At 29.1% G+C, this 15,305-nt stretch overlaps 1 protein-coding gene across 6 annotated transcripts in view; it reads right to left on the reverse strand.

Annotated features, from left to right (window-relative positions):
- Positions 1-4,809: 4,809 nt before the first annotated feature.
- The window catches only part of LOC111688226 (maternal effect protein staufen), a 261,139-nt gene continuing 250,643 nt past the window's right edge, over positions 4,810-15,305 (reverse strand). For all 6 annotated transcript variants that reach the window (XM_046955423.1, XM_046955421.1, XM_046955424.1 and 3 more), the window contains 2 exons: positions 5,121-5,347; positions 4,810-5,064 (listed from right to left, as the gene is read on the reverse strand). In XM_046955423.1, the coding sequence (XP_046811379.1) occupies positions 4,879-5,064; positions 5,121-5,347 (413 nt within the window). In that variant the 3' untranslated portion in view covers positions 4,810-4,878. The remainder of the gene's footprint in view (positions 5,065-5,120; positions 5,348-15,305) is intronic.

Raw genomic sequence — 15,305 nt, forward strand, 5'->3', positions numbered from 1 at the left:
TTGGAGTTTTGCAAATATTTCTTGAAACAATAAAGTTTTTGTACAATTTGTTGCCAAATTGTTGGAATTAACAGAAATTTGTCAAAAAAAAAAATGGACTACTTTTAAATATTTTATATTACCTTTTCTGGATTGACACCAATTTAAATATCCAAATGAGACAAACACTCAAGAATTTGAGTTATCAGTTATTTAATTTCTTCAGTATGTTACTAGTTTTACAAACTTGCATAATATTAAAGAAATTCGATAAGATTTTAGATTTGAATAAGCAAATTTTTAAACTTTAAAACTGATGCAACTGAAACTTGAAATTTTGTAAAACTCAATCTTGATTTTAATATTATTTGACCGGTAGTGAGGGTTAAATGAAAGGCCGAGATTAGGCAAATTTGGCTTTTATACCAAGATTTTAATATTGATTTAATTGCTTAATTAGAAATCCAATTGATTTTTACCAATACAATCTTTTTTGCCAATTATCAATATATTTGTTCTTTTAATATTTTGATTGTGATTAATTTGTGACGCATGGTTGAATTTTATTTCATGTTACGTTTAAATGTGCACCCTATGGGCAAAAATGTAAAAAATCCCATTTTTGGGATTTTCATTCCTATTTTTGGGAATTGCGGAATGCCCTTTGACCTTTTCAATTTTTTTTTGCACTTTCTTATTTGAAATTACAAATTTAACAAGCGTTGAAGATTTCATTGAGTTTTGTTCATAAATAAAGATTTTGTCATATATTACATATTTGTTAAATTTCTAAAACAATGATTTATATCAAAATTTTAATAGGGTCGCAGATAGCTACAACAATTTAGTCCATATTTATCCCTTAATATCTTTTTTTAGTTAGATATGGAAATTCTCGACCCTTTACAAAAAATTTCAAGCCAATATCTCAATTACATTCAAAAATATGTTCATTTAAACCTGTATCCTTTAATTTCATATTTTTCATATTTTAGTATTAAATATGACAGAACATGTTTAAATCTTATATTTACTTATTTTCTATTTGTTTGCTTATCCTTATAATTGAAAGGTCCTATTATGCTTAAATTTTCAGAAATATATTTAATTTCGTTTTGGTAAAAATATACAGGTAATGATAATTTCGATTCATTCACTAATAAGAAATATCAATGACTGAATTACAGGTTATAGTAATATAGTTAATAGGTAGAAAGTTCGTAATTTTTTTACTTTGGAATACCTGTATCGGAAATGACAGGAATTGGTATATAAGTAAACTTCTCAGATTTTAAGTACCATGTTTAATAAATCTACAATGAAGATTGCATTAAAGTACGAAGAGTTGTGTTCCGTTTTATGGAATGTATCTTCAAAAGGGACAGAAAGAATTGAAGACATTTCAATTTATATAAAAACTACATATAGTAGAAAAGTAGACAAAACAGGCTTATCAAAAATTGAAAACTTTTTAAAACTATTTGATGTAAAAGGTAAGTCTGTGGATGGAAATCAAAAGAAATTTCGATTAAAATTTTGTAGTTGGATGGAAACTACTACGGAAATCTCAACTTACAATACATCAACAGGAGCGCCTTGCAAGTCATACGAAGACTTATGTTCAAGGTAAAAAAAGAGGGTCACACAAAAACATTTTTTAAATTCAAATGAGGAAATTGCTGATACATTTAATGAAATGCTGAAAAAGGAAAACCAACCTATAGATGCCGTACATATTGCAATGATTCTTCCTAATGCATCACCAAAACGACTTAAGCGAATTGTGGAAAGTATACCAACTCCAACATCACAATCAAATTTTACTGAAGAGGAAGCAATAGCGCTTATATTGGAACTGGGTCTCAGTCGAAATAAGTACCAAATATTAAGGAAAGCTCTGTATGAAAAAGGACAAAATATATTACCATCATACAAGGCGATTCAGGAAAAAAACAAACTATCCTACCATCACCTATTGCTGTTAATGATGGGGAAGCTTGTATTGATATATCATCTTTGCTCGAAAACACAGCATCAAGAATTGTGTCAGACCTTTCAGAAGACCAACTAAGGAAAATTCATAACTGTGATATTGCGTTAATATGTAAGTGGGGATGTGACGGTTTATCAGCACTTCGAGAATACAAACAAGCTTGTGGAAGTCGGACATTAACAGACTACGAAAGTGTATTTATGTCATCATTAGTGCCATTACGAATTCATTCATATTCCCTTAATCCATCATCGTCAAGCATCGGAAATTCATTTGAAGATATATGGATCAATACAACTCCGGGTTCAAAAAAATTTTGTAGACCCATTGGATTTGAATATGTAAAGGAGTCAAAGAAAACAACAAAAGATTTAGTGGAATATTTAAAAGATGAAATAAATGAGCCCATTTGCATAAAAATAAAGGAATTCTCTATTAACGCATCATATCAGCTAAGCTTAACAATGATTGTTGGAAAGGTCAGCAATGCCATAACAGAAACTTCCTCCTTCTCAAATATAAACAAAAGCAGAAGTATTAATGAAGAAGTCCTGTCTTTCGGAATTTCACCACTTCATGCCAGAATACGATTTTTGGATTACTTTTTACACATAGCATACGACCTTAAATATAGAAGTGTGCCAGAGAAACTTACTAAATCAACAAAAAATAATGAAGAATTGAAAGAACTGAGAGCTGCGGAAAAAAGCAGAATCCAAGAAGAATTTAAAGTTCAGATGGGATTAAACATCGACAAACCACTTCCAAGTTGCGGTAGTACAAATGACGGTAATACGGCGAGAAGGTTTTTTCGTGATTTTGAAATTACTTCAATAATAACTGGAATCGACAAGGAGTTGCTTCGAAGAGTTAACACTATTTTAATGGCACTGAATAGTAAACATAAAATTAATGGAAATCGATTTGGGGAATATACATCTGAAATTTCTAAATTACTTGTATCTCTGTATCCATGGGAGGGAGAAGAAGCCCAGGAAGCGAGGAATCGAGATTTTAAGCATGTTCAACTTTTCAGCTCAAGAAAATGCTCCAGGCAATCACAGAATGAAGATATTTTTAATAGTTTACTTCTATCTTCTGATCCTGTTCTTTCAACTATGCGAAAAAGATGGATTTGTTATGAAACTCTATCATCTCAAAACAAGGAAGATTTAAAGGACTTATATTTCCTTCTGGATATGTATACCGATATGACAGATTATTTTATAGAAAATAAGTAGTGTTAGGAATTAACTATATAAGTAGGTTGTAAGAATTAATTGTATTATGTTTAAGATAAAAAGTTCAAATAAAAAAAGCTATTATACTAACTAATGATATTGTATTAAATTGTGTTTTATATTTCGGTGGGCGGGAAGGTGGTTTGTGTGGGGTGATTTAGGTGCTGTTGTGCGTGGCTCATAATAAAATTATATTTTTTTATTGTATATACAATGTTATAGTCTTTAATAAAATAATAAACTATATAATTTTTAAAAATTGTCCAAATATTTTATTCAACACCAAATGTATGTTCTGTCATACTTAATACTAAAATATGAAAAAGTTGAAATTAAAGGACACGTATTTTTGAATGTAATTGAGATATTGGCTTGAAATTTTTTGTAAAGGGTCGAGAATTTCCATATCTAACTAAAAAAAGATATTAAGGGATAAATATGGACTAAATTGTTGTAGCTATCAGCGACCCTATTAAAATTTTGATATAAATCATAGTTTTAGAAATTAAACAAATATGTAATATATGACAAAATCTTTATTTATGGACAAAACTCAATGTAATTTTCAACGCTTGTTAAATTTGTCAAAAAAAATAATTGAAAAGGTCAAAGGGCATCCCGCAATTCCCAAAAATAGGAATGAAAATCCCAATAATGGGATTTTTACTTTTTTGCCCATAGGGTCCACATTTCTTTCAGTGCTGGGAAAATACTTTTGGAGTAAATAGAAAACATATTGAGGTTTCCAAAACTGCTTTCAGTTTTCTGATCCCAGCTTTTGGATTTTAGAACATGTCGCCCAAAGTTGAAGTTTTGATAAAAAATAGGTCATATTTGGAAGGACGCAGTGGCAACATTTTCAAAAAAATAGGACAAGTTTTTTACGCCAAAGCGTTCAGCGTAAAGATACCTTTTAGAAAACTATAAAATTGTTATATGTTCTTAAAGAAAATTTTATTTTATTAATAAAAGAGTTAAGACACATTTTATGCAAAAAAAATCAAAATCTAAATTTTTTTTAATTTTTAAATTAAAAAACGTATATTTTTGGATCTGTAAATGATATTGATCTGAATTTTTTGTATATTATTGGAAATTTTGTTGTCTAACTAACAAGAAAGAATTTAGTCCATTTGGTCCAAAATTACGCCCGGTATTCAATTACATGTCGTAGGTACCCTACTTTGAGCCGCCACAGCGCCGTCCCTGGGGCATTTGCAGGGTTCATCTTCAAAACTTAAACTCCTTGGCTACGCTCACGCCAAATTTTATCCCGATTGGATCAGCCGTTTACAAATGCCAGATTTATTTCCAAAAAAATTCCATTCCGCCCCACTGTGGAGCTGTCAGTTCCCTTTAAAATGATGTATGTCAGAAAATTTGATTTAGAATCAAATAGCTAATCTTTATTAAAGTTTGGAAAAATTGGTGATCTTGCAATTGGCATCTCCCATATGTAAAACATTATACATATATGAAAATTATTATAGTTATAATCTTGGTATTTAGGTTTATATGTATATTAGTATATCTAGTCAATATACATATAAACCTAAATTGTTATTTGTTTAAACTTAAACTCTTTTTCAATAATAATAGGCTGTAGAGGTATCTTTATTACAATAACTGCATTACATATTTCCGAAGTAAAATTAAAAATTTAAATTATTTTTTAACTGCATTGTTCAAGCCCATTTCACTGAGAATTTTTAAAGCATTTTTTGCAGCGTCTTCTTGAGATTCCTTAGCATTTATTCCAACTCCATGACAAATTTGCGGTGGATTAGTTGAAAGCATAACTATTGTAAGAAATTCGTTGTGATTGCCCTTGGGATAATCCGAAAAGTCCACCTGAAATAAAAACAGTTAATAAACTTTTTCTTTTATACATACAATCATAATATTACTTCAAACCCTAAAAGTTTAGCTAAATACAGTAACTGGTCTTTCATAAAAAGATTTTGACCTTTCGAAGACGTATTAGGAGTAGAAAGACGGCAACTGTCCTTTAAAGCTGCAACGCCAATCGAACTATTTACATTTTCATGATCAGAAGAAATTGAGTTGCAATTACTTTTTCTTTCATTTTCAAGCATCCGACAGGTTTCCGCATTATTTTTGGTATGGTTAGCAACTGAAAACAACAATAATAAATATAAAAATTTTATTACAAAATAGGTTTTTAAAATTCGTGGAATTACTTGGCTTAACATTAAATTGAGTTAATTTTAAGGGCCAATCTTTAGGTGAAAAATTAGCGATTAAATTAAAATTAATCCTCAAATGTTGTTAGTTAATTCTGTTTACTAGTTTAAGTGCCTAATGGTTTAAAGTTAAAAAACAAATGCAAAAGTATAAACATCTAATGCAAAAAAATTAATGTAGTTTTTAAAAAATTAACAGTAAAATGTTTTTATTTTTGATTAGTGATATTACTTTAAAACACAAAATTTATATTTTTAATTTAAGTTTTCGTCAGTTTTTATATTACAATTAGAGTAGTCTTCTCTTTTTTATAAAACATGCATCGTTTTTATAACAGACAGTGACGTTTTCTGAAGTTTTTTCTGGTAACACTGCAAAGTTTAATATTGCTCAAAAACATCCCAGCAAAAAAATTATCAGAAAATATAAATGATAAAATTGGGTAGAAGCATAGTTAAAAAAGCTTCCAAAATGCAATAAAGTAAGGTAGTGGTTTTGTAATTTTTAAAGTTCTGGTATAACTTATTAGTATGCTTACTTAGAATGCATAATTCTGGATAATTTTTAATATTTTATCACAATATTCATCTGTCTTGTATGCACGACACAGCTCGCCATTTTTGAGATAATTTACCAAAATTATCTTCATATGGGACAAGTATGAAGCCTATTGGAAATACTTAAAATCAGTACATTATTACTCATATTAAGATTGGGTCTCATTTGACCTTAGCTCTATAAAAACGTCCTTTCAGAAAAATAAAAATTTATGTTGTTGTTGTTGTTTAGTTGTTTTATTTTCTAAAATTTTCTTGTGAAGTACAAGAAGAAATAAATCTTAATAAAAAGAGAGTCTGCCTTATATTATATATTAAAGCATCGCGCGTCCAATAAAGTAAGGTAGGCGATGGTTTTTTTTATTAAGTTTGTATTATTTTTTACATATTTTTGCTTCCGCAAATCATTAACGTAAGGCAGTAGAACCTGTTTTAGCGATCATTAACGTAGAGATTAAAATTATATTTAAGGGTGTTATTATGATGCTATAGAAAACAAGTAAGAGTGCTATATTCGGCTGTGCCGAATATGTGTATTTTAAACATATTAGTTTTTTCCCACTACATTAATATTACCCCAAATCAAAACAAAATGAACAACAACAACGCTAAACGAAATAAAAAAAACAAAATACACAAGACAATTTAACCAACAGACATCTAAACATACATAACGAAAAACAGAATTCACAAAAACAAAATACACTCGTTTTTTTTTGAGCTCATATCTCTCGGTTTTTTGCTCATATCTCCGTTATTTACCGGCCGATTTTGCGGATTTTAAATAGCGATTTTCTTGTCTAATAGAATTATTGAAGATTAGGATCTCGCTGATATCTGGGGTCCTCTAAAAACTGATTTTAACAGACAGATAGACAGACGGACAGACAGACAGACGGACATGGCTTAATCGACTCCGCTATCTATAAGGATCCAGAATATATATACTTTATAGGGTCGAAAATTATATTATAGAAATTACAAACGGAATGACAAACTTATATATACCCTTCTCACGATGGTGAAGGGTATAATAAAAATATACACATGTATGTACAATTCAGTTATTGTCCGAATTTAACACAGCTATTTGATATACATATTTACCCACTTACTATATTTATATGGACACAAAATATTTTCTTATTTTTCAGCAATATGGATCGAATAAAAATTAAAAAAATAAAATAGAGCTGAGTGATATGAAGACGCAGAGGAGACGCAGGAGCTACATATTATCTTAATTTAAGGATTTGTGTTTTTTTATTTATTAATAAGAATTTAAAAATTTATTTTTGTTATTTTATATTAAAAAAAAACAAAATTATTAAAGAATATAAAAAAACATGCGTTTTATGACATATTAAAAGCGTTTTAGTAACGTATAAATAGAATATATTCAATAAGGCCCTATATAGGAGTATTAATGAAGAGATCTAATAAAATATAAAATACATGATATACAGTAGTTTTCCGATTTAACGAACCCATATGTTGTCAAGCCTGTTCGTAAAATTGAAAAGTTCGTTATAGGCAGTACTAAGTAAAACGTGGGTTTTGGTAGGAAAATAATTAAAAATAGGTACATAAAATATTTTTTAAATGTATTTTATAAAAATTAATTCTTTTTTATAAAAATAGCACAAAACACAAAATTCCGAATCTTATATACCCACCTTCAAACCATATTTGTGTCGAATTTAATCACTGTATTTTTAATTCTGTCATGAGCTTTAAAGTTATTTCTCGAAATTCATATATACTATACTCGTATTTTTAAGCGTTAATGAGCGTTGAAGTAATTTTCTTAAGGGGGCCTGATATGGAGGGTAAGGTCAATTATGGACCGGTTAGTACTCGGCGTACTCGTATTGTTAAGCGAGTATTGAGCGTTAAAGCCATTATCTGAAGGACGGACGGACATAGCTACATCGAACTAAAATTTAATAAGAACCCAGAATGTGTTACAGTTTTGGGTACAAAAGCACCGCTTGCTACAACTTAGGTTATTTGTTATTTTTGATAAATGTCATTTTATCTTCATTTAAATAATAATATTTTTATTAGTTCGTTAAACAGAGTACAAAAAACAAGTTTTGTTCGTTATTTAAGGTAGTCAATAGGAAAAATTAGCTTGTTCGTTAAATGCGATGTTCGTAGAATTGAATGGTCGTTAAATCGGAGAACTACTGTAAGTGCAACTAATTGCTTTTAAATTAACACTTTTTGTATTCAAAATCAATTGCTTCTAAGTGGCTCCTCTCACACAAAAATCATGTACATGAAACCATTTGGTCCCCAAAAAACATATTTCAAACGACAAAGTTTGACACATTTCTTCCAATTGAATTCATAGCTTTTAAACTGACATTTTAATCGGTGTTGTCATAAATTCCAATAATTAGTTTTTTAAACTATAAAAATGAATTGGTCTCATGAAATCAAAAGTAATCGGTTTTATGTCCGATTTAAAATATAATGCTTTATTGAATAAAAAACTATAGCGATTTTTTTTTCAAAATTGTAAAATAGGCTAAAAAATTAAAAAAATAGAATTTTATTTTTTTAAATAAAGTTTTGAAAAAAAATTAAAAATGTATAAAAACGAAAAAAAGCGAAAACATCAAAATATGCACTAAAAGAGTAAAATATGCTCTAAAAACTCGAAAATATGCCTTAAATATGCTAAAAAGTCAAATCATGCAAAATTTTGCTCTTATGGGTAAAATATGCAAAAATATGCTCTAACAAATCGATGCCAAAATTCTCAAATAGGTCTGAAACGTGTAAATATCTTATCCATGAGTCCATACGACGCACCACAAAAAACATGCATTTGCATATTTTGGTTTCCCTGATAATTATACTTGGCATCAATTATTCAATTGCTTCATGAAAGTATACTTAAATCATAGTTTTTAGTAGGGATGTAACGGGTACTCGCTTTCGCATATACGAATTATTCGCTTTTGCATTTTAGCGAATACTATTTTAGAGAAAAAAACAAGTTAGAGTGCTATATCCGGCTGTGCCAAATCTTAAATAGCCTCCACCAGCTACTTTTATGTTATTACTTTTCTAATTGATCAAATATTTGTAGAAATAAGTTTTCTCATGTCTTTAATAGAAAAAATCCCAAAAGTTAAATCTGTTACAATTCGAAGATTTATTGAACGTTATAAATTTAGTAATTTGCATGTATGCATGTGTGTGAAAGATTTAAGGATTTTCAAAATACAAATACGTATATAATGTTGTTCTACACAAATTGATAATGCTCTTTAAATACGGTTAAAGCGCTTTTAGGGGCTGGATCTAGTATAGGAGAAATAGAATTTTTGTATACAAAACTAATATTTTTGCCAAATTATGTATCAATAGCTTTATTTGGTAATAAGTAATGTGCGTTTAAGAAATTTTCGTAAAAGGAGTTTGTATGGGAGCTATGTCCAATTATGTATATAAAGACAAAATTTCAGAATTCTGTATCTATATCATTACTTGGTAATAAATATTGTGAATCTAAGTGATTTTCTGGACCTAGTATGAGAGCTATGACCAATTATGGACCCATCCAAAAATTTTTTCCTCTGAATAAATTATATTGACATAGTGAAACAACTGTTTCCATCTTACTTTGTTATTGTTTTATACCAATCGTGTAAATACAAACAATATAAATCTACGACTTTTATTCTCCTTTTTGTTATACGGATGGAATTTCATTTTACTTTTTCATTAGACTTTACGTACGTAAAGTGTGATCTTGGGAACTGCCCTTTAGAAATAAAAAAACTAAAAGGACCAGCTGGTTATATTAGCATCATCTTCAACAAAAAAATTAAAGTAGATCATCGACATCGAAAGGAGTGGGAAAATAAAATGCAAACTGCTGCACAGTGGGGCAGAATGGAAATTTTTTGGAAATAAATCTGGCATTTCTAAACGGCTGATCCGATCGGGATAAAATTTGGCGTGAGCGTAGCCAAGGAGTATTCGAGTTTTGAAGATGAACCCCGCAGATGCCCCAGGGACGGAGCTGTGGCGGCTCAAAGTAGGGTACCTACGACATGTAAAATTCGTTCGTGCCATTTTTTTGTTTACAAAGATTTTTATATTGGACATACTACTTATATCTTATAATATCCGAGTTATAGGCATTTAAAAATTTAGTGATACAAAATTTACCATACCTTGGTCCACCTTTTTTGAATACCGGGCGTAATTTTGAACCAAATGGACTTAATTTTTTCTTGTTAGTTAGACAACAAAATTTCCAATAATATAAAAAAATTTCAGATCAATATAATACAGATCCAAAAATATACGTTTTTTAATTTAAAAATTCAAAAAATTTTTGATTCTTGCCGTTTTTTTGCCCAAAATGTGTCTTAACTCTTTTATTAATAAAAAAAATTTTCTTTAAGAACATGACCTATTTTTTATCAAAACTTCAACTTTGGGCGACATGTTCTAAAATCCCAAAGCTGGGATCAGAAAACTGAAAGCAGTTTTGGAAACCTCAATATGTTTTCTAAGAGTGCTATATTCGGCCGTGCCGAATCTTATATACCCTTCACCATAGTGTATTTTAAACATAATTGATCTTACAGTCTAGTTAATAAAAACATTAAAAAAATTTGAGTCGATTTAAGCCGAATGTTTCGGCGACGGCTCAAGCAACTAAATATAGTTCGGCGGCGGCTAAGCTCCGACTCGAAGCCGGTCGATTCGACCTCTTATTCATTGCTGGTAAACATTGACGCGACGTAGATTTTGTTTTTGTTTATCCAAAAAAAAAAATTGTTTTAAAAAGCACTTGGAAAAAATTTGTGTTAGTTTTAAATTTCAAACTTACATTATTCGCATAAAAAATATTGTACAATAACTCACAATCTACTCTCATATAATTGAAAACGTTTTAAAAACTTTTTTCTATTCATTAAAAAATATATTTGCAAAACAAAAGGGAAAATTATTTTATTTTAACAAAAAATGCAAATCATATTTTTTTCTGTGTATTTTTGGTATGCTTGGATTCCAAACATACAAAAAAATACACAGCTGAATAAAACCAAATACATCTACACACACACGTGTACATCTTCTTCTATATTCAGTGTTGTTGTTGCTTTTATAACAATTTTTTGATGAAATTTTCAGAGGTTGTCTCGGATTTTTGCTCATATCTCCGTTATTTACCGACCGATTTTTGCTGATTTTAAATAGCGATCTTCTCGAAAGCATGTCTAATAGAATTATTGAAGATTCGGATCTCGCCGATATCTGGGGTCCTCTAAAAACTGATTTCAACAGACAGACGGACAGACGGACATGGCTTAATCGACTCCGCTATATATACTTTATAGGGTCGGAAAATTATATTTTAAAAGAATTACAAACGGAATGACAAACTTATATATACCCTTCTCACGAAGGTGAAGGGTATAAAAACAAAAGAGTACATACAAGCGCATAGGGCTTGGGCACCCTTGGTTTGGATGCTGTTGGCGTCATTGCGTTGTTATTTTTGTTTTTGTTTTTCGTTATGTATGTTTAGATGTCTGTTGGTTTAGATGCCTTGTGTATTTTGTGTTTTATTTCGTTTAGCTCTGTTTGCTTTTATTTTCTTTTTGTGCGAATCAAATTGTTTCCTTTTTTCAGTTACAATTAAGAAATTCAAACCAATTTTATTTTATAAAATAAATATGTTAAGATTTTTAATTTGAAATTTTCTTTTTAATAAATTAAAATGATTTTTGTGCTAAATTTTAAAATTAACTGTTTGATTTGAAACTATTTGGTATATATTTTACCCAGCAACATTCGATGATTCTCATGCAAATTTTCATTGGTGCACTATATTTATTTTAAAATGAATTAAAATCCGTTAGAAATTCAGCCAACTTGGCATTTTCTTCTCTTATTAATCAAAGATGTTAAAATGGACTTAATATTACTAATTTTAACAAATATTATATACTAAAATCTAATAGAATTAATGGAATTTTTAATATTTATTATATGAAATGCACGATTATATTACAGTGAATTTTACAATTCCTATAACAGAATTTGACATAAATGACAAATTATAAGAATTTTGGCATGTATTTAAAATGCATTAACAAGAATACGTACAAAAGAAATCATGAACATATCCCTTCTTCTTGAACAACTTCAACATTTTTTTGCTGGGTTATCTGTGTTTCAGTTTTCAGTTTTCTGATCAAAGCTTTGGGATTTTAGAACATGTCGCCCAAAGTTGAAGTTTTGATAAAAAAATGGGTCATATTCGGAAGGAACGCAGTGGCAACATTTTCAAAAAATAGGACAAGTTTTTACGCCAAAGCGTTTCTGCGTAAAGATACCTTTTAGAAAACTAAAAAAATTGTTATATGTTCTTAAAGAAAATTTTTATTTTATTAACAAAAAAGTTAAGACACATTTTTGGCAAAAAAACGTCAAAAATCTAAAATTTTTTGAATTTTTAAATTAAAAACCGAAATTTTTTGTATATTATTGGAGAATTTTGTTGTCTACTAACAAGAAAACATTGAGTCCATTTGGTCCAAAATTACGCCCGTATTCAAAAAAGGCGGACCAAGGTATGGTAAATTTTGTATCACTAAATGCCTATAACTCGGATATTATAAGAGATAAGTAGTATGTCCAAGCATGTTTTTTACAAGATCTCGTCGAGCGCTTTAAATATAAAAATCTTTGTATTAAAATATAAAAATCTTTGCATTTGGGTGGAAAACAAAAAAAATGGCACGAGTTTAAAAATTTTACATGTCGTAGGTACCCTACTTTGAGCCGCCACAGCGGCTGTGGCATCTGCAGTGTTCATCTTCAAAACTTAAACTCGAATACTCCCTTGGCTACGCTCACGACGCCAAATTTTATCCCGATCGGATCAGCCGTTTACAAATGCCAGATTTCCAAAAAAATCCATTCTGCCGCACCGTGCAATGTACCATCCCCACTAAAGTTTTGTAGGGTATAAAAAGATTTATTGGATCCCAAATCTAGATACCAAATTTTTGTAAGGAGATGTCCATTTTAGTCGGGAAAAAATTTAAAATTTATAAAAGATGTTTAAAATACACTATGGTGAAGGGTATATAAGATTCGGCACAGCCGAATATAGCACTCTTACTTGTTTTTTGTTTGATATTGTTTATGTTTTGTACGGAAATTTTGGGATGTTTTTTGTAGTGTTGTAGATTCTGTATAATCGATTTTCTCGGTTAATCGAGTGCCAACTTTTTCTACTTTTTTAATAGATATTTCTATTAATAAATGAATATGTACATATTTATATAAAAATTATAAAATTCAAGGATTTTATATTCATAAATGATTCAAAAATATAGAAAAAAATTTTGTCAGAAAACAGTAAACAGTAGATAAGGATTTCATGTTATATAATTTCTAAAAATAATCGTTTAATGCTGTTTGTCTCTTATTTTCCAATTTAGTATTTTCGTTTTACGGGAATTCCTCTTTTTGATTTGTTCTAATTGTTCATGATTGTTAAAACAATAACAGAATTTTGCTTATAATTACGGATAATAGAGGTAATAACGTTTAAACGATGCTATTATTTAGAATAGTTTATTTATTTAGAATAGTTTGAAACGCAATAGCTTGATTTGGAAGCAACGATTAGCTTGAGCCCTAGAAGGAATAATCTTAATTTTGACATAAATAACGATAAAACTTAACATGATGAAGATACGAGGGAAATTTGTACTAAAGTTTGTATATATGTCTATAATGGGATTAAATTTACGGGGTATTACAACGGTATTCGTACTTAAATATAATTTGATTTCTGTGCGCACATGGAATATTCAAAAAACGTTAAAAAAATAAGAAAACGCATTACATTTGTTTGCAACTAAAAGTATTAATCAAATTATTATAAAGCTTTTTAAATGTCCAAAAAATTATGACTCTTGTTTTTAAAGGATGTAAGTTATGAACTAAGAGTACAGTTTTGAATTCAATGAAAAAACTCTGGTAAATTTCAAAGCATTTTTTTATTCTTAAAGTTGAGAGATAATAAAATAGTGCTCTGAAATTGTGGACATACATGTGTTTTGGTATATTATACCGAAATTTATCAAAACATCTACATATTTTAAATGATTAACAAAATACGAAGAATTTTAATTCTTTTTCATCGATTCTTAAAAATATTTGATTTTGCTCATATACCGCACCATTCGCTTAAAAGGTAGGAAGCAAAGAAAATAAAGAAATTGGGGTTTGTCAGTTGGTACCTAAGATAGTTGTCATTCGTTTCCTAACTCTATGAATCTATTAGTATTGTAGTTGCAACCACTGTTTCCAAACCTACATAGTTGCATAAAAACGTACAAAAACATATTAGAAAAAATATAAAACATTTAAATGTACACTTTCACAGATTTTATATTTTAATTGCACATTTGATCTGTAAACATGTAATAAATACATTTTTTAATTTGCTTATTCTCATATATGCAAAACATTATGTTTATTTTATATTTATTTCCCATTTTCAATACCAAAATTTACAACTTCGTTTTTTTCTAGTTTTATTTAAATTCCTCAAAAATGAATTGTCAAAAAAATTAAAACAACAAGTAGGAAGGTACAGTTGGGCATGTCCGACTATAAAGAAACTTTTACGTTGAATAATTCCAAAATATTTAAGCAATTTATTGATAAAAAAATCTAAAATTTCTATATGAGGCTTTATATAGGTCAAATATGGGCCGATCCTCTGTAAATTATTGGATTTTCGGATGAAGCCGATCTTCAACATAATGGATTTATCAGTGCTAAATCAAAATAAGTTTTCTAAACGAATTTACATCAACTCCAATGTTAATCAAATCAAAATCTCTTTTGTATAGTAAAGTACAAAGTGGGCTATAAAATAGTTGTAAATTTGTAAAAAGTCAGGTTTCACTTGAGACTTTGGAGCAGCATAAATGGAGGGAGTGACAGGTACATTTCAAAAGTAATAATTGTGTATTTTCTTGTGTTAAAAGGATAAATAAAAATTTATTTTTACCACATAGATTATTGGCCCCGTCAATTCCAAGAGCTATTAACTTTTTTTTATATAAATCCACTTTGTTTAAGAGCAGTTCCATACCTATATAGGTAATAGGTAACAATTTTAATCTTTTTATGATCAAAATATCTTACACAAATGCTCACCCGTTTAGTTTGGGATATATCGGTAGGATTCATCTACCACCAAACTGTAGAAATTATCGCTTTCACCCAATCCTCTGTTATTGACGAAAAAACGACATTTTTGATGATAGC

Source organism: Lucilia cuprina, chromosome 6 (assembly GCF_022045245.1).
Source record: "Lucilia cuprina isolate Lc7/37 chromosome 6, ASM2204524v1, whole genome shotgun sequence".
NCBI classification, from domain to species: domain Eukaryota; kingdom Metazoa; phylum Arthropoda; class Insecta; order Diptera; family Calliphoridae; genus Lucilia; species Lucilia cuprina.